Source organism: Silene latifolia, chromosome 1 (assembly GCF_048544455.1).
Source record: "Silene latifolia isolate original U9 population chromosome 1, ASM4854445v1, whole genome shotgun sequence".
Lineage (NCBI taxonomy): Eukaryota > Viridiplantae > Streptophyta > Magnoliopsida > Caryophyllales > Caryophyllaceae > Silene > Silene latifolia.
In genome coordinates, this window is record NC_133526.1 from 41,250,959 (window position 1) to 41,273,304 (window position 22,346).

The following is a 22,346-nucleotide window of genomic DNA, read 5'->3' on the forward strand; positions in this document are numbered from 1 at the left end:
CCTTGATAATTTAATGCTTGTTAATTATTTACACAAATTAATATCTAATAACTAAAGTAATTTGGAAAATGAGTGAGCGTCACCCGGTGGCGCCCAATCTCGGCGCCACCCTCTCACATGCAATAAATGGGGACCCACAAAATAATGGATACATCTTATAGAATAAGTGGGGACCCCAATAATAAGGGGTGCATATGAGAGGGTGGCGCCAAAATTGGGCGCCACCCGGTGGCGCCGTATCATTACTTAGGAAGCGAGTCTCAAAAGCTTTTTAAATGATTCGTATTGATTTAAGCGCCAATCTTATTGATAGAATATTGCTTAGTCTAGTGGTTAAAGTGCAAGCATATAACGCGTAGGTGATGGGTTCGACTTCCCCAACTACATTATTAGGATTTTTATTTTTATTTTTATTTTATTTTTCAAAATTATTTTGAAGTTTAGTCGCTCACCCCCAAAACGACTTCGTCCCAAGTCGCTCACCCGCTAAACGACTTGAGTCAAAACCACATAGCTCTAATATCAACTCTTTTGAAGTATGGACGCTCACCCCTAAAACGACTTCGTCCCAAGTCGTTCATCCGCTTATCGACTTGATTCAAAAACCACATAGCTCTAATATCAACTCTATTTACTTGTTGCCCTAGTTATGGTCGCTTAGCGGGAGAGCGACTTGAATCCGAGCTTAGCTTCGGTGATGACATTGACACATTTTGGGTAATAAGTTTAGATGAAAAAAATTGTACTACGTAAAGATAATAACAATTGTGTTCGGTAAAGAAGAGTTTGACAATTATCTTGGGGTAGCAGACTAGCAGACTTGTCGAAATTGACCTGGTCCAATGACCGGATTTCAATAAAATTTGACTTGGCATCCGAACTGAAGACCCAAGGTTGACTAGTAACTAGAATTAACGCGACTCAATATGACTCGACCCGAAAGTTTATCATTGCACATTTATCATTTTATAGCAGCTTGAAAAAAAACCCACCGAATTCACGCAAATGCGAAATAACCCGAGCGGAACTGATCCGACCGAATCGATTTGTTTCGAGGTCTACCGTGGAGTCGTGGACAAGCCAACTAAACTCTCCGAGACTTTGACCATAAGCCAACTGTTTGTTTACAATTGCCAATTAGTAATTGATTTGGGGGAAAATCACGAAACCGGGTTTGGTTCTATTAAATTTGGTCGGAAACATCACCTGAATTGCAAACTGAGAACGCGAAAATGGCAAAGAATTCCTCCAAGTAATCACATAACTTTACGTCAATTTATCCCCAAACTTTGAATTTGATACTACATTTTCAACTTTGCAATTGTCTGGCTTCGTCAAAATGATGTCTCCTCGGCCAGTTTCCGAGGATCGTCACCCAATTTACTCCAGGTAACCCCTACATTTCTGCAGTCCCTTTGATTAGTTTTTTTTGCATTGATTTCATAAACCCTAATCTCTGAATGTTAAATTTCTGTTAATAGTATGTGGGTACTTGTAATATTTTCTAGTTGTTGTTTGTTTGATGTTGTTACATTGTTTCAAGATTTGGGTAGTATTGAACTTTGAAATTCCACATTCTGGAATTGTATTTTCAGCTGAAATCGTGTCGATAAATCACCGAGTGTTCTTGAGCTTGACTCTTAGTAATGTAATCATGTTGCTGTGTGTGTGCGCGCTTGAAGTCGGCATTAGTTAAGTTACTAATAGGAATATTTATAATAGTTGGGCCTCAACCATCACCTTAAGGTTTTGGTTGAGTTGGTTCATCTATCATTGAGAGACTATTACCTGTGTAGTCATTGTGGGAATGTGTTCTAAATTATGTTTTTCTGTTCAGATTGCTTTAGATCAAGCCTAATATCAGAGAAAATCGCTGCACAGTTTTCTTATGTCACTCTTTGAAAGAAAAAAGAGTTGCTTACGTAGGAACCTAGTTGAGATGGGCTGTTATATGATACATGTTGCTATATATCGTGTTGCCATGGTGTAGTTAGAGTAGTTAGTAGGAGGGGTTCCTTGGGTTGTTTTAGTTTATCAGTCAATTGATTTTTCTGTTCATGAAAATAGTAAGCCTGCAGTCCAATTCCCAACTATAGGAACTTAGGAAGTGAGATTGGAGCCACTGTTTGAAAAGCTAAAAGTTGCAAGTTGTTGCTGAACCTCGACATTTTCCCTCTTTAAGAACTGGCTTGGGAAACTAGTCTAGACATTGTTTCGAGGTTGCTCCTATGAACTACTCCTTATTTATGATTGATGGCGTGGATATGAATGGGAGGTGGCAATATGGTGATCTTCTTTAGTGCTATCTTGGAATTATGGCTTGCAAATTGAGGAATTCTTTGGTATTGTGAGAAGTCAACCTTGGGCTAAGGTTGTGTAAATCTGACTCCTGTTCCTTGCCGTTTGTGCGAGCCCTTGAGGCATTTGGGAAATGTATCTTCATTGCATTTCGATGGTCTGCTGTTTCTTAAGAGGGAAAAGTTAACGGTAGGTGGACATGAGTAACTAAAAACATCTGTAATTATATGCAACAATCTAAGCTTTATTAAATTGCGAGTTAGTTGTGGTGTTTTTTGTATTTAATGAATTTGAGTTACCTTGTTGTCATTGCAATCGGTTCGGATAAGATCTGATGGTTTGCTTTCAAACAGGCAAAACCCTCTTCGCATCATTCATATTGTAGGCAACTTCATGCGAATATGGTCAATCTATTCCATGTACAATTATCTTTCTCAGTCAGAAGCATCAGTTGTTTTATTTATCTTCACTTGTCTGGTTCCATCATCTATCATCTTTTTATCTGTGCAAACACCATGGAGAGGAAGACCACTTTCCAATACTCAGGTTAGGAAATGAGAAAAAGAAGATTTAACTTTGCTTCCTTTGGATGACAGATATAACCTTTGATTTCTATTTGTTTCTAGGTGGTACCCGCCATGATAAATGGAGCCATAACAGCTCTTTACTTCATCCTGTGGGTAAAAGGAGTCAAGTCATGTGGCCCTCTTCGGTATGCTATCATATACTCAGCATTCTATTCACTTTTTTGTTTTTGATTAAAAAGACGTTATTGAACTATAATCCTATGTTAAAATTTTGTATCTGAAGATGTTTTGATTGTCAGTTGTTGGGTTCTCTCGGTCTCAATAATGTCTGGATATCAAGTTAGAGCTTTCCGGTTGTAAACTGTCGACGATAGATATATGTTACTCTTAGCAATTATAAACAGTACTAGTGAAAGAGTCTGCATCGTTCTGCTTCTTCTTGCAGTTTTGTCTCTAGGCCATTGTTTGCATCACCTTTGCACTATGACCAAGATGACTAACTATTGCTATTGTTCAATTTTAGTGCAATTCTTGCTGAGTATTCTGGTGCTGTTCTTGGGGTGCTGTCTGGAGTTTTGTATGGGCGTAGAGGTCATATTTGGAAGAAGGTAGCTCCAACCCTCCATTTGTCTTTTATCAGTTATTTTATTCTGTCAGTCGTAAATCAAATGGTTGCATCGACTTTCCAAGCATTTGGAAATTGGAACCCTGAATACAAATTCTCTTTTAGCAGTGTCTCTCTATGCACCAGCATATCCCTACTCCCTTTTCCCCACCATAGGTTGGCTTTTGAAATACTGGGGTAAATTTTTTTGTATTTTTTTGTAATAAATAGATACTCCGTATAATATTTACTTAGCAATACTGGGGTAATGTTATTTGTTTCTGTAGGAAAAAGCAACGCATCAAGTACATCTCTATTCATTGGCTTGAATACAATTATAACAATTTTTTTTTTTCTTTATTTAAGTTAATTTTTAATTGATTAAAGTCTTTCTGTGTGTGCTAGCTGATAGTGGAAAAACAAATTGCCTTCTTATCAGGTTGGTGGACTTGTTGCGATGCTGGCATCACTCTACTTCCTATCTCAAGGATGGGCCATGGCTACATATTCTCCTTTTTATATCCTTTATTTTCTTATGAGTTTTCCTTGGGGCTGGGGAGGAGGGATACCATTTTTTTTTGTCTTGAAGCTTAGTGCTTGACTGCTTGGTAGTTTCTATTTATCAGAAAACTGTTGCACTTTTAAGTTTAAGCTTGACCACGAATTACCATTCAGAGATAACCTGGAATCTGATGATCAGAAGGAAAAGGTGTTAGGAATGAAGGAAATGGCGGTACCTATGCTCGCAGGAATCTTATCTGCTTTCAGAAGAGTGATTACACGTCGTGTTTCGATTAAGGTGTCATTCTATTTTCATTTTGTTTTTATAACCCTGTGATAACCTTCATTGTTTCTTACTATGAACTTGCAAGTGTCATAGAATCAACTTAAGAGGCGGCTTCATGCTATTACAATTGCTTCTGCTACATGCTTCATGTTTCCGGTTGCAATGTGGGACATAATATTGGTAAGTCAAAACCCTGCGGTTGCACATTTTTTTTATTATGTTCTCTTCTTAATCCATTTTTAAATGAGGCATTGGATTGCCTCAAAAACATTATTTTGAGTTTTATTACATATTTGCTTTCTCAGGATTATGTTTACCGTGTTCATTTTAATTCAGGGGACAACACCTGATAGCAGCAAAGAATACCCTATTTCCTTGTGGCCTTACATCAGCACCATCATATTTGGAGTTATATTGATCTTCTATATCGAGAATATCGCAGAAGAAAGGTACCTACTTAATTGTTAAGAAGTTGACATTTGGTCTGGTAGCTCTATTTTTTATCTCCTATGGAGAGGAGAAAAAAGTAAGAGCATTCATATTCATCAATTGGACCTTAGAGTTTAATTTTTTGCAAATGCATTTATTTGCCGATGATTTGATAACTTGTAAAATTCCAGTTCCCTTCCCAACGACCATCATAATAATAGAGTTTGTTTTGCATTTTGTTCTTGGGTATCATAAGTCGCATTCACAATCTTCCAATTTGTTTTTTTTTTCCCTATCTTGATAGTAGATGCCTGATCATGTCTCTTGCATATGTTTGGAGGAATAAATAGGACTAATTAAACCTCTTGGTTTGTCTAGATTGCACATGGTGTTCTCATCTCCCAGACATCTTATGGTAGCTGGAGGATGTATCGTTGTGCTGGAGATTTTCTACAAAATGGACTTCTCTTTAGCAGGATTCATTATTTGCTGTGCAATTTTGGGCTTTGGTATGAAATATCTCCTCCTCGAAAGTTGAATTTGACATTTATACGGTATTATGCTTAGACCATATAAATTCAAGGGTCACAATCTTTTAATTTTCTTCCCCTTTTACAAATATGAGTGCATAATGACAGGAATTTATGAGGCAACTTCGTTAGAACGTACCAAGCGAGATACCCATCAAGCTCCTGATCTTTCAGAGGAACCTTTTGAAGACCAAATTCAGATGTCATCGCTGCCAACTTAAAGTATGTTTACAGTTGATGTTTTTTTATGTACATATGTTGATTGAGGAATGCGGTTTGGTAGGTTGTTTATGAACTCTGGATTACATGTGGTTGAGTTTCTTCATTATTAAATTATTATAGCGAACAATGTGAAATCTTTCTTTTGCATAGGGATAATGATCAGGAGTTGCGGGTTATTTTATTTTTTATTATGTACATGGTGAGGCTGTGAGCCAGAGGTAGTTTTGATGCCAACAGGGTCACACTTCACACCCAGGCTATGAGTATTTCCGCTCAGTAACTATAGCGGCTCATGTTTGCGCTCAAGAGAGCCGTAAACCTGTTTTTAATTCTCAGTAGTGCGTATTGAATGAAAATTTGAGGCCACGAGTGCCACACCACATCAGCTATAAACACAATGTGTCTTGTGCATGGGGCGATTTCAGCTGGTAGGCTTTTTTTAGGGTGGGGGGTTCTGCCACAGGTAGTCAGCGGTGGGGTGTGTTGGCTGGATCGATTGATGTGGAGGTGGGGAGGGTTAGGATTGAAAGTGTGTGTGTGTGTGAGGGTAGTTTAGTTTTTGAGTTGTATGAAGTCAGCCAAAAATGAAACGTAAATCCGACAGAACACCGTAGTAGGGAATACGTAAAGAATCAGTAGAGGCAGAGGGAATAAATATACTAGTACAAGACAGGGTATTACGTGGATGCCATATAGCTCTGATCAGTCTTGTGCATGTGCAGGGTGCAGCTGAGTTTGGTTTTGCCCAGCCGAGTTTCAAAGATAGATGTTTTTACAGAGGAATTCCCTCAAAAGCTTGAAAGCCTAGAACTAGAAATATAGATCATGATGCACAAAACTGCCAGGAACCACCCTATAATGACAGATGCAGCACATAATGACTGACTGAAAAATCCTTCGTGATCGATTCCCATGAAGACTTCATATTTCGTTTTTGTTTTATGTTGTCTCCCAATTTTTTTGTATGCCAGCCAATCTTGTGTTCTTCAACTATTGACCCACAAGTCATAATAGAGAATTTTAGATGAAAGGTTTCACATTTTCTGTGCGGATTTAAAATTGCTATTGTTGGATCAATAGTATGTTGATTTTTCCAGTTCTTTTGTGGAGAAAGAAGATTGAGTAGCATCAGAATAATAAAATCCAAGACACCATTAATGTATGTAACTATGAATGGGAACATGACAACTTTATACAAACTTCCTCGGCATCTTCAGTCAATTCAGTTACATTATCTATCAGGTAAGTCTGTCATTATGCTTAGTATTTTTGGGATTGTTAGCTAATCGCTTGGTAATTTCATGGCTGATGATTCCAATGGGGCAGAAAAGCAAGCACAGTGATACTGAATGTCGGGTCTCGACTTCATTCTCTAGACCATCCTGATAAACTTGCCTGTCAACACGAGTACAAAGTTGTAAGTTTGTAACTAATGTTTCCAAATCTTTGGTTAGCTTGTTAGCATCAAAAGTGCTGTGACTGCCTTCACACGAAGAAAAAATTAAAAAAAAAAGGAGAAAGTTGAACATAAGGAGATTGACCTTGCTGCAAAGAGATCCACCACTAACAAATGAATCCACGCTGATGCTAAAGTTATCTCACTGGAGAACATTTTCGCCATACCTTGAAGCTGGAAACCGACCATGAGATGCAAAGCACCATTGGATGAGAAATAGTTAGTTTTGTGTGAGATTAACGAAAATATTCAACTTTTGTTGTCTAAAATGAAGTGTCAGGGCGTGTCGAAGTGTCGCACGCTGCTACAGTGAAGGATCGAAGTAACGTAGTCCAAGAGTTTGCTAATAAAACTAACCTCGGGCAGCCAGTATTTACTCGCAAACATCAAGCCTAGAGTGTCGGGTGTCCATGAAAGCCAAAGAAGGTATGCATATACAAGTCCAAGACCAACATATGGCAAACTGCTTGTCATAGTTTTCTTAGTCTGCAGAATGTCAGGGAAATCATCAGCAATTAAATCCGGTAATCAATTCCAACAAACCCAGCCGAGGGCAAAGAAAAAAGGATGGTCAATGACAGTAACTCGTACCAAGTCCGAAAAACCGGAACATAAGAGAAAAAAGATAGTCAATGACAAAAAAAAGCTGAGGGCAGAAAATTTACTAGTTCAGCTTTTGGAGCAGCGACCATGAGAGTATAAAATGGGAGGACAGCTGCAGTTCCTAAGGTAAATATACTAGTTGCAATTTCAGAATTTGACAAACCTGAAATAACACCAAATCCGAAACTCGTGTTACCATTACTGAACTCCAAAGATATAGCAGCAAATGCAAGAGTAGCGTTTCAGGAGTGGAGTGTTTTAATGCAAAGCAGTGTGCTGTGTGCTATGTCTTTTGATCTCACATGGCCAATTCCAATGGGGCAAAGACTTGTTGTTATTCATAGCTTCGAAAAATGGTGGAATAAAACAAACTGACTCACACAATGAACATAATGAGAAGAGATTGAGCTTTAATCAGTATAACATGAGATGACCTGTATAATATAAAAATTGTCATATGGGATGGAGATGGCTTACATGAATGACATACTCCTGAACTCTTCCGTGAAAGAATACATTTCTCCACTTCCGGTCTCATAGTAATTCTAAGGCCTCTTGGGCAAGACCATTCGTGCGTTACTTCAGTTCCCAGCATACGTTGGCCGTACAATTTAGTGATGAATCTTCGAGGACTGACAGATAACCTTGTGTCTACTCCGCTTTTATACTCATGATGTTTATGCATTATTCTGCGGCAATGAACCTACGGAAACCTCTATTGTATAGTATTTTTTTTCGAACTTCCTATAAAATAGTACTCCCTCCATTCAACTCCACTTTACATGTATTCCATTTCCGTCCATTCAACTCCACTTTACAGGTTTCCTTATTTGGCTAACAAAATGACAATTCTATCCTTATTGAAAATCTTTATTTACAAAAAATGTCACCCAAACCCACCATAAACCCCACCTTTATGTTTTTTTAATATTTTTAACCTCTTCTTTCTCTTTCTTCATGTACTTTTAATACTTTTTTAATCCGCTCCTTAATATCCGTGTAAAAACCAAAGTTGCAAAGTGGAGTTGAATGGAGGGAGTATAAATTACAGAACTTGGGAGTTTTTCGCATCTTTCATTCGCATATTTACAAAAAAAGTTGATCTCATGTGAGACAGTCTCATATTAAAACAAAACTTTTTGGAGTACAAAAAAATGTTCATTAGGATCAACAGTAATTTAGTAGTCTGCACTCTGCAGTTCACTTGACTGAAATTATTTGCAACTACCATCAAAACATAGTACTTGCTCAGTCTCGGTTATTTGTTTACCTATTCCGTTTTTGGGTGACTTAGTCAATTATTTACCTTTCTATTTTGAAAATGCCTTTGATGGATAATTTGATCATCCACACTCAATTTCGTTCACTTGTTATCAAATAATTGACTCCTTCCTCTTTCCTTGTTCTTTGCGCCAAAATGAAAGCTAAACAAATGATTGAGACGATAACATGGAGTGATGTTATGTAAAATGAAAACTCCGGGACGCGAAAGACACATGCATGATGCATAATTAAGGTTTGAAGTTAGGGGCCGAAAAATCCTAGCAGTGTCAAATAATAATATACCATAAAGTATTTCTGTAGACTTTAACTCAAAATTTTCAACATTATAATTATAAAATTATGAACAATACCCAGGTGAGATCTACCAAAAAAATGACAAGCAACATCAAAATTATAGCAACAAAACCCGAATTCTGAAATAAAATTGAGTTGATAAAATGAATCATATGAAATTAAGCATGAATAATGAAAAGTTAGTAGTACCTTAGGGATGATCATGGGAGAAGCAAAAGAAGAAGATAAAGCCATAGAGGAGACAATAATATAATGAAAAATGACAAGTAAAGTGAATTGAATTATATGGGCAATAAAAATGAAGAATGCCCACTTTATAATATTGGATTGACATCATCATAATAATCAATCAATTAAAATGATGAATCATATTCAATGTTAGGAAATGGTGTATGTCTCTACCTTCCATTCAAGGAAAGGAAAAGAAAAGAAAATAATAAAAGGGATGTGTTAGTTGGTCCAGATGTTGCGCGCATTCCACATTTTAAAGTAGGGACGTTATTCACTACTCATTTCCTGTCTCACCAACTCAGCACTAGGACAGTATCCATGTGCACACATTTTTGTTTAAGATGGAATTATTTGTTTTAAGTTTTACACAAATTCTTGTTTGAGACGGCATATATCTGTCACTCTTGAGTGACGGATACCATTTTACCTCATAAAATACACATTTTTTTTTCTCTCTGTAACACTATTTATGTGGTCCCCTTTCTTTACTAACCCATTTTGTTACCATTTTAACTCACAAAATATCCGCCACAAATGGTAACCCGACACAAGGGAGACTAATTGTAAGTTTTAAGACATGTTAAATAAATACTACTCTCTCCATTTAACTCCGCACTACACATATGCTTTTTGCACGGGTATTAAGGGGCGGATTAAAAAAATGTTTAAAAGTACATAGGGAAAAGAATGGTGGGGTTAAAAATGTTAAAAAAATACTGTATAAAGGTTGAGTTTTATGGTGGATTAGAGTGAGCCAACAATGGCATTTGATGTAAATAAGTTGTTGGAATTAGGATAAAATGATCTTTTTTATTTCCTTTTTAGGAAAGGTGTAGTGTTGAGTTGAATTGATGAAAAGGGTATATGTGTAGTGTGGAGTTGAATGGAGAGAGTAAATCATATAATAAGTCGTATTAAAAATGTTGAATTTTTTGTCTTATTAACATTATATACTACTTTTTCTATTCAATTTTACCCTACCACTTTTCATTTTCTACATTATTCACAAATGAATGTTTAGTTTCGATTTTTTCTCAATACATAAGTGAAAATATATTCATGTGGGAACTTATTTGATACGTCTATACGAGTACATTAAAAATATCTAAGTTTTATAATTTTTGCAAATACGTAGCTAACGATATTTAGTGCGTAAAACACGCGTTGGCAAACATGAAAAAACAAAGTGGTAGAGTGGAGTTGAATGAAGGAAGTAGTATTTAAATTCGTTTTACAAATAAAACGGATAATCTGTTTTAAGCCCGACTTACCTTCCCATGTGAGTATGTGACTTTTACTTTGTTTTGTTGTCTTGCTAATTTTGTGCTCATCTACCTAATGTTTTTTTTTAGGTCTTAGCTGGTTTTTGTTTCGAAAAGTTTTTTTAAAATTGATTTTACAAATTTGATGTGATATAATCGAATTATGGGATAAGATTGTTGTAAGCATAGTTAGAAAAACCCATAACGGATTGATAAGGAAGTTTATTTAGGGTATTGCTCTTTCACATACGCATTTTACTCTTTCACATACGCATTTTACTTTGTTACCCCTCTCATTTTTACAATCAATTTCCTTACCATACATGAACAAAAACACCTACCACCACGATTTACCATCTCTCACACCCACCCCCACCAGCAAACCCTACCAATTACCAAACCACCTCTACCCCAGCCACCCTCAACTTCGTCTATCACAAAGTAGTCACAGATCGTCTTACCGCCCCTTTCACGCACGCACAATCCTTGTCACCTGCGCACAACAAGTAAACTCCGTCACCTACTTCTCGCTGGCGAATACCCTTGTTTCCGTCAGAGGGCGTGTATCACCTTTAATGCAAATTAACGAAAATTTGTTAAACAACACTACAGTATAAAAAAAAAAAGAGAGAAAATTTGTTCATATTATTAATGATGATTACAAATACTTAATATTCTATTATATAATTGTAATTCATAATGAAAAATATGTTCAATTTTATTGCTTTTAGAGCTTTAGTAGTGATAGAGAGTTAGTACGTATTTTTTGTTTTTCTAAGTAAGGGTTTGCAAATCAATTTCTTTTGGTGGAGAGGTATTCTATGGGAGTGGAATAAGGGATACGGATGAATAATGTATGATAAATTGATAATGATTGCAAATTCAAGGAGTAATTTGTCAGATTTTGAGGAAGGAAAAGAGACACAATTTGGGTGTGTTTTGGCGGAGATTTTGAGAGGAAGGGCAAAATATGGAAAATTTATGAAAAAAAGTATGTGAAAGAGTAAAATGCGTATGTGAAAGAGCAACACCGTTTATTTAATAGTAGTTTTTCTTAAAAATGATCTCTTACTAATTTAGTAAGACACATCTTACACTTTGTGCTAAAATAGTACTCCCTCTTATTTCATTTGTTGTTTCATTTTCAATAAAATACTCCTCACATATATTAGAGAAATGAGAATAACAAATGATATAAGAGGGAGTATAAAAAATGAAAACCGTTGGTTAATGGTAGAATTGGAAATAACATAGGTGTAATACCCGTCCTTTTAGGGATCCCTTTGACCAGCGTTGACTGTCCTTTGGGGGCGGGAGTAGCTTTAGGGAAGTATGCCAACCATCTTGGGGTGCGTTTTAAGAGTGGTACTCGATAGAGTAGAGGCTACTCGATCGAGTAGCTAGGGCACTCGATCGAGTAGGGGGTTACTCGATCGAGTAGGTTGGGTACTCGATCGAGTGCCCAGTTTCCAGCGAGGGTTATATATCGCGTTTTGTTAAATCCGCAAATCACTTTCGCCACTTTCCTCCCATCCTTCAGCCGCCTCTTTCCCTTCCCTTCACCTCAAAACCTCCATGGATGCCTTTTGGAAGATCCTTGTGCCTAGGTGAGCGCCTCTTGAGTCGGGTAGCGGTCTTTTGCCTTGTCTCTCCCTAATAGGTATGTCATAATCATCATCCGTGCCTTGTCTCTGTAGTTAGGGTTTGCTTGTAGTAATAGATATTTGTATGGTGGTTATAGGCTTTGCTTGGTCGCTGGCTATGTTGTCTATCAGCGTGAAGTGGTTGCAGTTGCTTAAAGGTAGGTTCGCCTACTCAGTTGCTGTAGATCGTCTAGTGTGTCGGTCGTTATGCTAGTGTTGTGTTGATTGATATGATGATTGTAATTGTATTGTGATTGTGGTTGTGATCGTTGTTGATGGTTCTCGAGGTGCGTCCTCGGCTGAGTGGAGTCGCTTGCGGGAGTGACTTCACGCCCTAGTTTCGCCCTTCGTGGAACCCGCCACGGAAGGGGATGTGCACATTAATGAGCAGGGTTATCGCTCGTACGATGAGCGGGGCTTAGGTGGGAACGGCTGCGGTCCCCCACTGGCAGGGCTGGTCCAGTGGACAGTCAGTGACAGGTTCGGTTGGATTGTTGTGGTTGTGGTTGAGATTAGTATCATTGTTTGTATTCTTGTTTGTGGATGCTATTGTCTTGCCTTGTCTCAGTACTGACCTTGTGTGGCTGTTTGTTTGTTATGTGTCTGCCGTGATCCCCTATGGTGAGCAGTCGGTCTTAGCAGGTGTTGGTGTTGATGATAGCTGGAGTCCGGGCAGGAATGAGTCTTCACGATATACGATGGTCATAGCGAGTAGTCTTGAGTTGTAACATTGTATTGTATTGTATTTTGGGTTTAATTCACTTGTAATAAAGCTTAATAGTTCTTTTATTGACGTTTGATAATTACTTACCTCGGGCAACCGAGATGGTAACGCCCTTATATGCTAAGGAAGGCCTAGTTAAGGCTCCTCTGAATATCGGGGTGTTACAAAGTGGTATCAGAGCGACGATTTTGGAACCTGTAACAAATGAACATAATGAATGTAGAGAGTCTAATAAAATGAACCTGGTGTATGTGTAATGGGAGCCCCGGCTGATGCTAGATTTTGGGTGAGTAGGCGCCCTCATTTCAAAATCTTGGCCCCATGGCACTTAAGCCAGTTACATGGGATGGGAATGTGGAGTCCGTGTGTCTATGCGTGTTATGTATGTTAATTGCACCGGAGCTACCTCCGGTTAAGTTTGTTAGAATTAATAGAAGTGTGATAGTAATGTTTGGGCCGAGTGTGGTAATTATTGACGAGATTATTGAAGCTCGTTGGATGATTAGTGAGCTTATATGATAGCTAGGAGTTATGTGACGAAATTATACGTCATGGAGATGCGTGAAAGTGTGCGTTTGAATGTGTAGTATGAGTAGCGAACATGTAAGTGTTTGTCATAAAATTTATGATAATGATAGTATGAATGAGTGATAATTCGAATCACGGGATATGGTAATGTATATATATGCTTCGCTATTTAGTTGAAATTTTCCGCTGCGTAATATTTAATTTAGGCAAAATAAATTGCTTGTGATAGAATGTGAAACATGGTAGATTAGTTTGTTTTGAAAAGTACGCGTTTATGTAATACGTGAAAGAATGAACTAATATTGATTTAAATGTCTCAATTTAATAGTAATATACATAAAGTGAGCTTAAATGTAGTATGATGGTGTGATTATGGTTACGGAAAGTCGGTAGCAGGTAACCCGAGTAGGGGAAAGGTTGTAGTGTACGTGGGATAAGCTTCATTTGTTTGGCAATACGGTAGATTTTGTTAATGATGGTAATACGTGAATGAATTTGATAATGAGTGCCGAATTCCGAACTTAGTTGGAATCGACACGCGGTGCTGTTTTTGCAGGAATCTTCAAGTGACTTCGTTCTTTTGATCGAGCACTTAGCTATACTTGACCGAGTGCGAGTGCGTACTAGACCGAGTAGACCTCACTCGATCCAGTTAGGAGGCTATAACGTCGGAATGAGGGAAAATCCCCCAGTTACTCGATGATTTAGCTCCTACTCGATCGAGTAGGGTGGTACTCGATCGAGTACCCCAGACACTCGATCGAGTAGGTTACTGTGCAGCATTCCTACGGGTTTTCTTAAAACCCTTTACCTTTCTATTTCTCCTTCTATTTCCTCCTTATTTCGACACAACCACCTTAATCTCTCTCAAATCCCTTAATCTCTCTCAAATCCTCTCTTTCTCTTGGGTTGGTAGTGAGTCTTGGGGGTTGATTTTTCTTGTTAATTCGTTTCTTTATCTTGCTAACCAATCAAGGTAAGTTATTCTTCTCAATCTATGTGACTTATTACTTTGAATGTGTTAAAATAGTGACATAATCTGAAAATTTCGATTCACATGAGTAAGTTGTTGTTTTGATGATTGAAACTTGATTCACATGCCTTCTTTACATGTTTGTTGGAGATTATATGCTGTAAATTAGATTAGAAAGTTGCAAGGATGAAATCGAAAATTCTAGGGTTACAAATTTGAAATTGATTTTTGATTATTTTACATTGATTAGATGATGGAATTAAGTACTATACACTGTTTATATCATGTGGAAGAATGAATTTTGATGATTATCACCTTAGAAAGTTGCCTTAAAACTCCGTCTTAAAAGTGCCTTAAATGGAAATTCGTGATTTATAACTGAAAATTTATGTTGTAATTGACAGTATAAGTATGAATTGAACTTCAATATGCTAATAGGAACAATGATTGAGGAATATATACCGAAATTTTCACAGCTGTAAAGACCGTCTGAAGAATTTTAATTGAGTTGTATATACATAATAAGTGAAGGATGATGTCAATTTGTCATGAATTATTCATTCTCTTGAATTAGTAACATGTAATTAACAATGTAAATGGAACGACCTTTAGAAGCATGCTAGGGTATTCGAATTGCTGAGTATATGTGTCCACATGCCAAGTTTTCGTAATTGCGGTTTATAAGTGGCTACAAACTGAGATTATATGTTAAAAATTGAGGAAACTACTGATGGAATATGAGTACCTAGCGGAACATCTAAGTTTAATAATATGAACTATGTGCCTCGAATATGGAATTGATTAATGAGATTAGTGAAGTTGCCAATTATATAAAACTCGAATTGTATGAAGCGTAGGCCTACATATTTTATACAAATTGCTTGAACTTGTATGTCAAAATTGGAAACTGTTGATAAACATGTGCACTTACCTTAATGTTCAAGTTTAATAACATGAATTATGTGCTTCACATGTCAAAATTGTCGAGAAATCGTGTGCTTAGCTGGGCATGTGCATTCAAATTACATGAAGTATGTGCTTGTATGTTTATATAAATTGTTTGAACTTATGCCTAAAGCAGATGCCGAGACTAAACCTTGGGACCCGTCAGAGTAAACGGGGAAGGGTTGATCCACTTGAGAGGGGGGAGGCTAGTGGACCGGTAGTACCCGCAGTGTGTCCGAGTACCCTTCATCGTTTTCGTTGACTTTAAGCAAAGAGAGCGTTTTGTAGCATTACAAAAACGCAAGATGAGACCCACAAAGTGTATAGACACCGGAGTGCTAGAGGAGTTGGAAATAGAGACGGATGTCCGTCATATATTCGAGACCTTGGGGTTTACGGGTTTGTACCGGTTGAGGAAGCACACTTACCCTTTTCTTACCCTAGAATTCATGAGTTCCTTTAACTATGACCCAGCGGGTCAGACCGTGGAGTTCAGACTGATGAATACCAGCTTCCTTCTGACCATGGATTTGTTTGCCTCTCACCTTGGGTTGGCCAAGCCTCCCAAGGACTCCATCACCGACATTCCAGCTGAGTGCGGCGTCTGCCGCCTAATGCCTTGCGTGACCGGGAAGCAAGCTCCCACCGCGAGCAACATGCTAATTAATGACGTTCAGCACATCACCTTGAGAATCTTTCTCCGTTCCCTTTCAAACCTTCTCTATGACCGAAAAGATATTAGTAAGTTGAACAACCATGAGGTTTTACTTTTGATGTCGTACCTCAATCCGGAGCGGGCCAAGAAAGTGGTCTTCAATGCTCCTTCCATAGTTTGTGCTGCTCTCGCCTTGATGGCTTCTTCTAATTCTCGATACCTGAGCTGTGGTGCCATTGCCACTCGGTTAGCTGAAAAGCTAACCTCCTTTGAGGCTTCTTCAGAGTACGTGCCTCTAGTTACCCCTGTGCCTACCATGGATCGTGAGTACTATCTCGACCTGAAATGGTTGAGAACCTTGACAGATGGTAGCCTAGCATGGAGGGTGCATGGGATGAGTTGGATGAAGATCCTAGCTCCCGAGCACCTCCCACCCACGGAGCCCTTGGAGCCGATTGTAGTAGCAGTGGACTCCGACGATGAGGAGGAGGAGGATGAGGACACACCCCGCCAGCTTCAGACCTATCTCATCGACGGCACCATCCTCACGGAGATGCCAGAGCCGACGAAGGGTGAGAACGCGGGAGTTCAGGTGGCGGAGAGGCCTAGGGTGGTGAGGGGACCCCGTCGAGTGAGAGAGAGGGCCCCGGAGGCTAGGACGCAAATGGAGGCACAAAGAAGAAGCAGCAGCAGCCTTTCCCGTTCTACCCCTATCTTGATACACCGGAGACGCGGTCCAGCTACTTGTCGGAGAGAGTGTCATCTACTTTGACACTCCGGAACATGCATGAGATGGCGTACACTCAGGGGATAGGGACGAGGGACCGCATCCGTTTGGTGGAGTGGAGTTGGGAGCTACTCGGGGTTTTCCATGCCTACGGGGTGGATCGGTCGACGTGGGGACACCCCAGTCCTTCCCTTACGGCGGCTTGACTCCATGGTACGCAGCCCGGGAGCGGAGGAGCGGGGAGCGGGAGTGGATGCGGGGATTGGGACATCAGGAGCTGGTACTTCGGGTGGTGGTGATGATGAGGTGATGTTGGAGCAGCAGCAGCAGGAGGAGTGATGCTCCTTGTTCTTACCCTTGTTGATAGTAGTTGATGTTAGATGATGGTATTGTTGTTAGACGTTAGTAGATGTTTCCTTTTGTTATTAAGACTTAGTTGGATTTGTATGGTTGGCCATAAGGCCGGATTTCATATTCTAACTGTTTGCAGGGTATTAGAAGTCGGGGAGTCGTCCCGACTCGATTTTATAAGTCATGTATGCGCATTGGTGTTAGCTTGTGACAGATTTATGAGGAGTTGGCCTGTAGGTACTCGATAGAGTACCCCGTACTCTATCGAGTAGCTGCAGGAGGACATAAGAAAAAGCATTCTGATCTAGGGCTACTCGATCGAGTAGCCAACACACTCGATCGAGTAGCATGGCACTCGATCGAGTACCGATACTTACTCGATCGAGTGTCACTGTTACAGGGGGTTTTTGAAAATTCAATATGTCCGATTGCTTTATAATCACGATTTTAATGTTTAAAGTAGTTGTGAGTGCGTAGAAACACATTTGAACCGTTAATTTCATATGTTACAAGTTATGATTGAAGTTTTATAAGCGTATCTGTCACAATTAGTGAGGCGGTAACAATTTATTGTTGCTCTTATTTCGTATGCGCCTTTTTACGATCTATTTATCGGAGTTGTAGCTTCTTGTACTTCTGTGCTTACCATATTAATACATGTTATCAATCGGTGGCTTGTTATTCCGGTGGCATGTGTATGATTTTATCTTCACGAGTGTATAATTAGCGAGTAATGTCCATAATAAATAATATGGTTATCTTTAATGATTCGGATACAAGTAGTAAATTATATACGTGATAGTTTGGGGTGGTGAACTTCGGGGACGAAGTTCCTTTTTAGAGGGGAAGAGTAATGTCGCGGAGTAAAAAGGTTGTTTTGAATAAATGTTTTGCGTTTATAACGTTGTCGGTAGTTGTTTAAAATGTCTAGTTGTTTAAAATGTGGTTGTAGGTTTCATTAACGAGTTATCTTAGTCCTTTAATATGAAAGGGAGTATGGTTGTATGTTTCATTATGATGGAATCACGTTGCCAAATAACAAGGCGGTAGTAGTTACACCACATGAAACGTTGATATGAGACATGTTCTAGATCGACAATTTGATAATTGTTATGGTATGTTGGGAGATCACGAGTGACGTTTCGCATTGCAAGTTGGACGTTTTATGTATATATGAAAAATAACGGTTGACTGTGATAAAGTTGCATGATAGTGTCAAGAGTCGGTAGGTATAAATGTGGTCGGTGATGATGATGACATGGGGGGGGATGGTATTTTCAAGAGGTACTGGTTCGGCCGGGAAGTTAGGTAAGGTTGTGTTGGTTCCGTGTCGTGAGCGGGAGAGGTGAGTTGAACTTCGGGGACGAAGTTCTTTTTAAGGGGGGAAGACTGTAATACCCGTCCTTTTAGGGATCCCTTTGACCAGCGTTGACTGTCCTTTGGGGGCGGGAGTAGCTTTAGGGAAGTATGCCAACCATCTTGGGGTGCGTTTTAAGAGTGGTACTCGATAGAGTAGAGGCTACTCGATCGAGTAGCTAGGGCACTCGATCGAGTAGGGGGTTACTCGATCGAGTAGGTTGGGTACTCGATCGAGTGCCCGCCTTTCAGCCGAGGGTTATATATCGCGTTTTGTTAAATCCGCAAATCACTTTCGCCACTTTCCTCCCATCCTTCAGCCGCCTCTTTCCCTTCCCTTCACCTCAAAACCTCCATGGATGCCTTTTGGAAGATCCTTGTGCCTAGGTGAGCGCCTCTTGAGTCGGGTAGCGGTCTTTTGCCTTGTCTCTCCCTAATAGGTATGTCATAATCATCATCCGTGCCTTGTCTCTGTAGTTAGGGTTTGCTTGTAGTAATAGATATTTGTATGGTGGTTATAGGCTTTGCTTGGTCGCTGGCTATGTTGTCTATCAGCGTGAAGTGGTTGCAGTTGCTTAAAGGTAGGTTCGCCTACTCAGTTGGCTGTAGATCGTCTAGTGTGTCGGTCGTTATGCTAGTGTTGTGTTGATTGATATGATGATTGTAATTGTATTGTGATTGTGGTTGTGATCGTTGTTGATGGTTCTCGAGGTGCGTCCTCGGCTGAGTGGAGTCGCTTGCGGGAGTGACTTCACGCCCTAGTTTCGCCCTTCGTGGAACCCGCCACGGAAGGGGATGTGCACATTAATGAGCAGGGTTATCGCTCGTACGATGAGCGGGGCTTAGGTGGGAACGGCTGCGGTCCCCCACTGGCAGGGCTGGTCCAGTGGACAGTCAGTGACAGGTTCGGTTGGATTGTTGTGGTTGTGGTTGAGATTAGTATCATTGTTTGTATTCTTGTTTGTGGATGCTATTGTCTTGCCTTGTCTCAGTACTGACCTTGTGTGGCTGTTTGTTTGTTATGTGTCTGCCGTGATCCCCTATGGTGAGCAGTCGGTCTTAGCAGGTGTTGGTGTTGATGATAGCTGGAGTCCGGGCAGGAATGAGTCTTCACGATATACGATGGTCATAGCGAGTAGTCTTGAGTTGTAACATTGTATTGTATTGTATTTTGGGTTTAATTCACTTGTAATAAAGCTTAATAGTTCTTTTATTGACGTTTGATAATTACTTACCTCGGGCAACCGAGATGGTAACGCCCTTATATGCTAAGGAAGGCCTAGTTAAGGCTCCTCTGAATATCGGGGTGTTACAATAGGGATACCTCGTAGAAATCCCAAAATAAATAAATAAATAAATATGACCATATTGAAACAATAAGGTCTGGTTGCAAAAGACAATTTACACCAAATTGACCTGTCAAATTCTGAGCAGCTCCAAACCCGGCCTGTTCGGCCCTTTTTGTTCAGGGTCAAGCCCGGAAAATCTCGTCCTATTCAACCCGAATCCGAAATAATCCTTTAATTTAGGGTCGAAACCCGACCCGACCAGGTCGACCTGTTGTATCAAAGATATATTAAGAATTTTGTTTAATTAATATTATATATATTTTATTTAAAATAATAATTAAAAAATAATTAGTTTTTGTATATTTAATTACAATAATAATTAAAAAACTAGTATTATATAATTTTTGTAACCTTTAATAATTAAATAATTATTAAAATAACTTAATTCTTATAATTGTGACAATATAATTAACGTAACCATTTAATATAATTAAAATATTAATATTAAATATGTTATAATTTTTTTTTAAAAAAAGGATATTTTTTCGATTTAAAACAGGAGAACGAAAGCGTTGGATACTATTTTTTACCCGTATTTTGTCCCGTAACCCGTGTTCTAACCCGACCCGTCTAAATTGTCACCAAAGAAAATACATTCTGGCTTCTTCAATACATTTCGTTAAAGTTTCCTAAAAAAAAAGGAAAAATTGACAAGAATAATCCCACCTTTTCCCCTGTCTTCCAAAAATAGTCCCACCTTTTATTAATCTCAAAATAATCACACATTTATACCCCATCTTCCGAAAATGTTGTATAAAAATTATCAAGTCATCTTATAACTTGACTCTATTTCCCTCCTCCTTGTACTAATCATCCTACCCTACAACAGACCCACCATTTTTCACACCTCCATCATCAGTTCAACACCATTAAACCTTATAGAGTATAGAGTATAGAGTACTGTAGTTAAAGTTGAGCAAAAATAACCGAACTAAATTTGTAAACCGAACCCGAACCAAAACCCTGTTTCAAAAACCCGATATTTTTCTGGTTCGGGTACGGGGTACCTGAGCCCCTTTTTTCTGTCACGAAACCGGGTCGGTACCTGTTTAGGAAAATTAACGCTCAACCTAATTTCTTTCTATGTGATGCGCACTTCTTCACTAACACTCTGCCTACATCTCTTCTATTAAATTATGAAATTACAACTATCCACAATCGTTGGTCTATTCTTTCACTTGCTGATTGTTCATTACTCATCAAAACCATGTGCCTGTCATTTCTTAAAAATGGTATCTTTCTTCTAATTTGTTTTAATTCTCCGTTTTTGTCTCACATAATGCTGATGAGTGCTAACTGCTAAGACAAGCCTTTTAATCTGTAATAATAATTATGAATAAAACTAGAAAAAGCATCAGCCATGTGTAATAGCTTCAAAAACGAGATAAGAAAACGGATTGGAGAAACCGGTTCAAGAACCGGATTTCTGATCCGTTATTTATTAGAGTAATGCTCCGATTGTGTACCGAACCCTCTTTTCCCTGATAATTCCTTCTTCAACTCCGCCACCTCTCAAACCAAATTGTCTTTCCACTTTGAAATCCTTGAGCAACTATTTTTCAACAACAATGACGGGTTATTACTCGGAAATGAATGATAATATTCCTTTTCATTACTCCCTCTTGAATTTGATGATCTTTTCTTCTAATTGTTACTGTCCTCTTCTATAAAAAAGCTCAAAAAATTTATTTTATTTTTTAGGCACTTTCAATTTTATACTCGAAAGATAGATGAGAGTATGAGAGGAAGAGGAAATAAGAGGTGAAAAGGGAGGAATGACGGTGGTGGACGGAGAACGGCGCAAAGAGGGATAAGTAGTGGTAAGAACTAAAAGGTCGGGAATGGTGAGGAAGGGTTAAAATCAGAAAATAAAAATAGTGATGGCTGGTAAGTGATATAAATGTTAAGAGGAGCATAATGCAAAGGATTAAACGGGATGATTTAATTAAAGAAATAAAAAGAAAAAAAACTGGTTAACCAAGTTACCAGTCACATGGTTCATTTAGAGAAGAGAGGATATAAAGGTGAGATCATTTTGAGATTATTAAAAGATGGAATTATTCTGGGAAGATAGGGAAAATCTCGGATTATTCTTATCAATTTTTCCAAAAAAAAAATACAATTCGTTAAAGAGTAGGAATTAAGAATGGAAATTGTAAACTCTGAGGAGCACTCCCTAATCCTATTCGTATTCATCGTTATCAAATTTAAGTAAGAAGCTAATTAAATCACCAACAACAATGACTTTCTTTCGTCCCCATGTATATATATAGACATATGATCATATTGCTTTCTTGTAAGTATGTGTTCAGAACATAATACACAAACAAAAATGGCAATTCCACCAATAGGGTACAAGTTTAAGCCTACCGATGAAGAACTTTTAAGCTTCTACCTTACAAGAAAGGTTCTTGGCCAAACTTTACCGTCGCCATATCCTCGAATTACGGAGAAAAATTTGTACAGTTATCGTCCATCAGATGTATTTTGGTCTCTAGGAGTGTCACATTGTAAGGAAGAAGATAAAGAAAGGTATTTCTTCACCTATTTAGAGAAAGTTAGTGTTAA

The 22,346-nt window shown here is 38.7% G+C and overlaps 2 protein-coding genes across 4 annotated transcripts; one reads left to right on the forward strand and one right to left on the reverse strand.

Moving 5' to 3' along the window:
• The first annotated feature begins 1,122 nt into the window (after positions 1-1,122).
• Positions 1,123-6,618, forward strand: LOC141604463 (uncharacterized). Its single transcript, XM_074422967.1, has 11 exons — positions 1,123-1,389; positions 2,652-2,844; positions 2,925-3,010; positions 3,349-3,433; positions 3,869-3,947; positions 4,098-4,228; positions 4,310-4,396; positions 4,553-4,665; positions 5,024-5,154; positions 5,284-5,397; positions 6,120-6,618. Exons 1-10 carry the CDS (start codon positions 1,340-1,342, stop codon positions 5,394-5,396), a joined length of 1,068 nt encoding a protein of 355 aa, XP_074279068.1. The 5' UTR covers positions 1,123-1,339; the 3' UTR covers position 5,397; positions 6,120-6,618.
• On the reverse strand, positions 6,446-9,487 carry LOC141604479 (protein ABA DEFICIENT 4, chloroplastic-like). 3 transcript variants are annotated; one of them, XM_074422968.1, is made up of 6 exons: positions 9,224-9,487; positions 7,934-8,159; positions 7,519-7,619; positions 7,211-7,339; positions 6,939-7,027; positions 6,446-6,792 (listed from the first exon to the last, which is right to left on the reverse strand). In XM_074422968.1, the coding sequence occupies exons 1-6, from the start codon at positions 9,266-9,268 to the stop codon at positions 6,636-6,638; spliced, it is 747 nt and encodes a 248-aa protein (XP_074279069.1). In that variant the 5' UTR covers positions 9,269-9,487; the 3' UTR covers positions 6,446-6,635. The 3 variants fall into 3 exon arrangements, with proteins under 3 accessions (XP_074279069.1, XP_074279070.1, XP_074279071.1); XM_074422969.1 differs by having other exon boundaries at positions 7,934-8,200; XM_074422970.1 differs by having other exon boundaries at positions 7,934-8,171; positions 9,224-9,303.
• Between the last annotated feature and the right edge of the window lie 12,859 nt (positions 9,488-22,346).

Coding starts and splice junctions, on each gene's coding strand:
- LOC141604463 (XM_074422967.1), top strand. CDS start 1,340: ATGATGTCTCCTCGGCCAGTTTCCGAGGATCGTCACCCAATTTACTCC. Junction 2,845..2,924: donor GACCACTTTCCAATACTCAG/GTTAGGAAATGA, acceptor ATTTGTTTCTAG/GTGGTACCCGCCATGATAAA. Junction 5,155..5,283: donor CTGTGCAATTTTGGGCTTTG/GTATGAAATATC, acceptor GCATAATGACAG/GAATTTATGAGGCAACTTCG.
- LOC141604479 (XM_074422968.1), bottom strand. CDS start 9,268: ATGGCTTTATCTTCTTCTTTTGCTTCTCCCATGATCATCCCTAAG. Junction 7,620..7,933: donor TTCAGGAGTATGTCATTCAT/GTAAGCCATCTC, acceptor GTGTTATTTCAG/GTTTGTCAAATTCTGAAATT. Junction 7,028..7,210: donor GTAAATACTGGCTGCCCGAG/GTTAGTTTTATT, acceptor GTCGGTTTCCAG/CTTCAAGGTATGGCGAAAAT.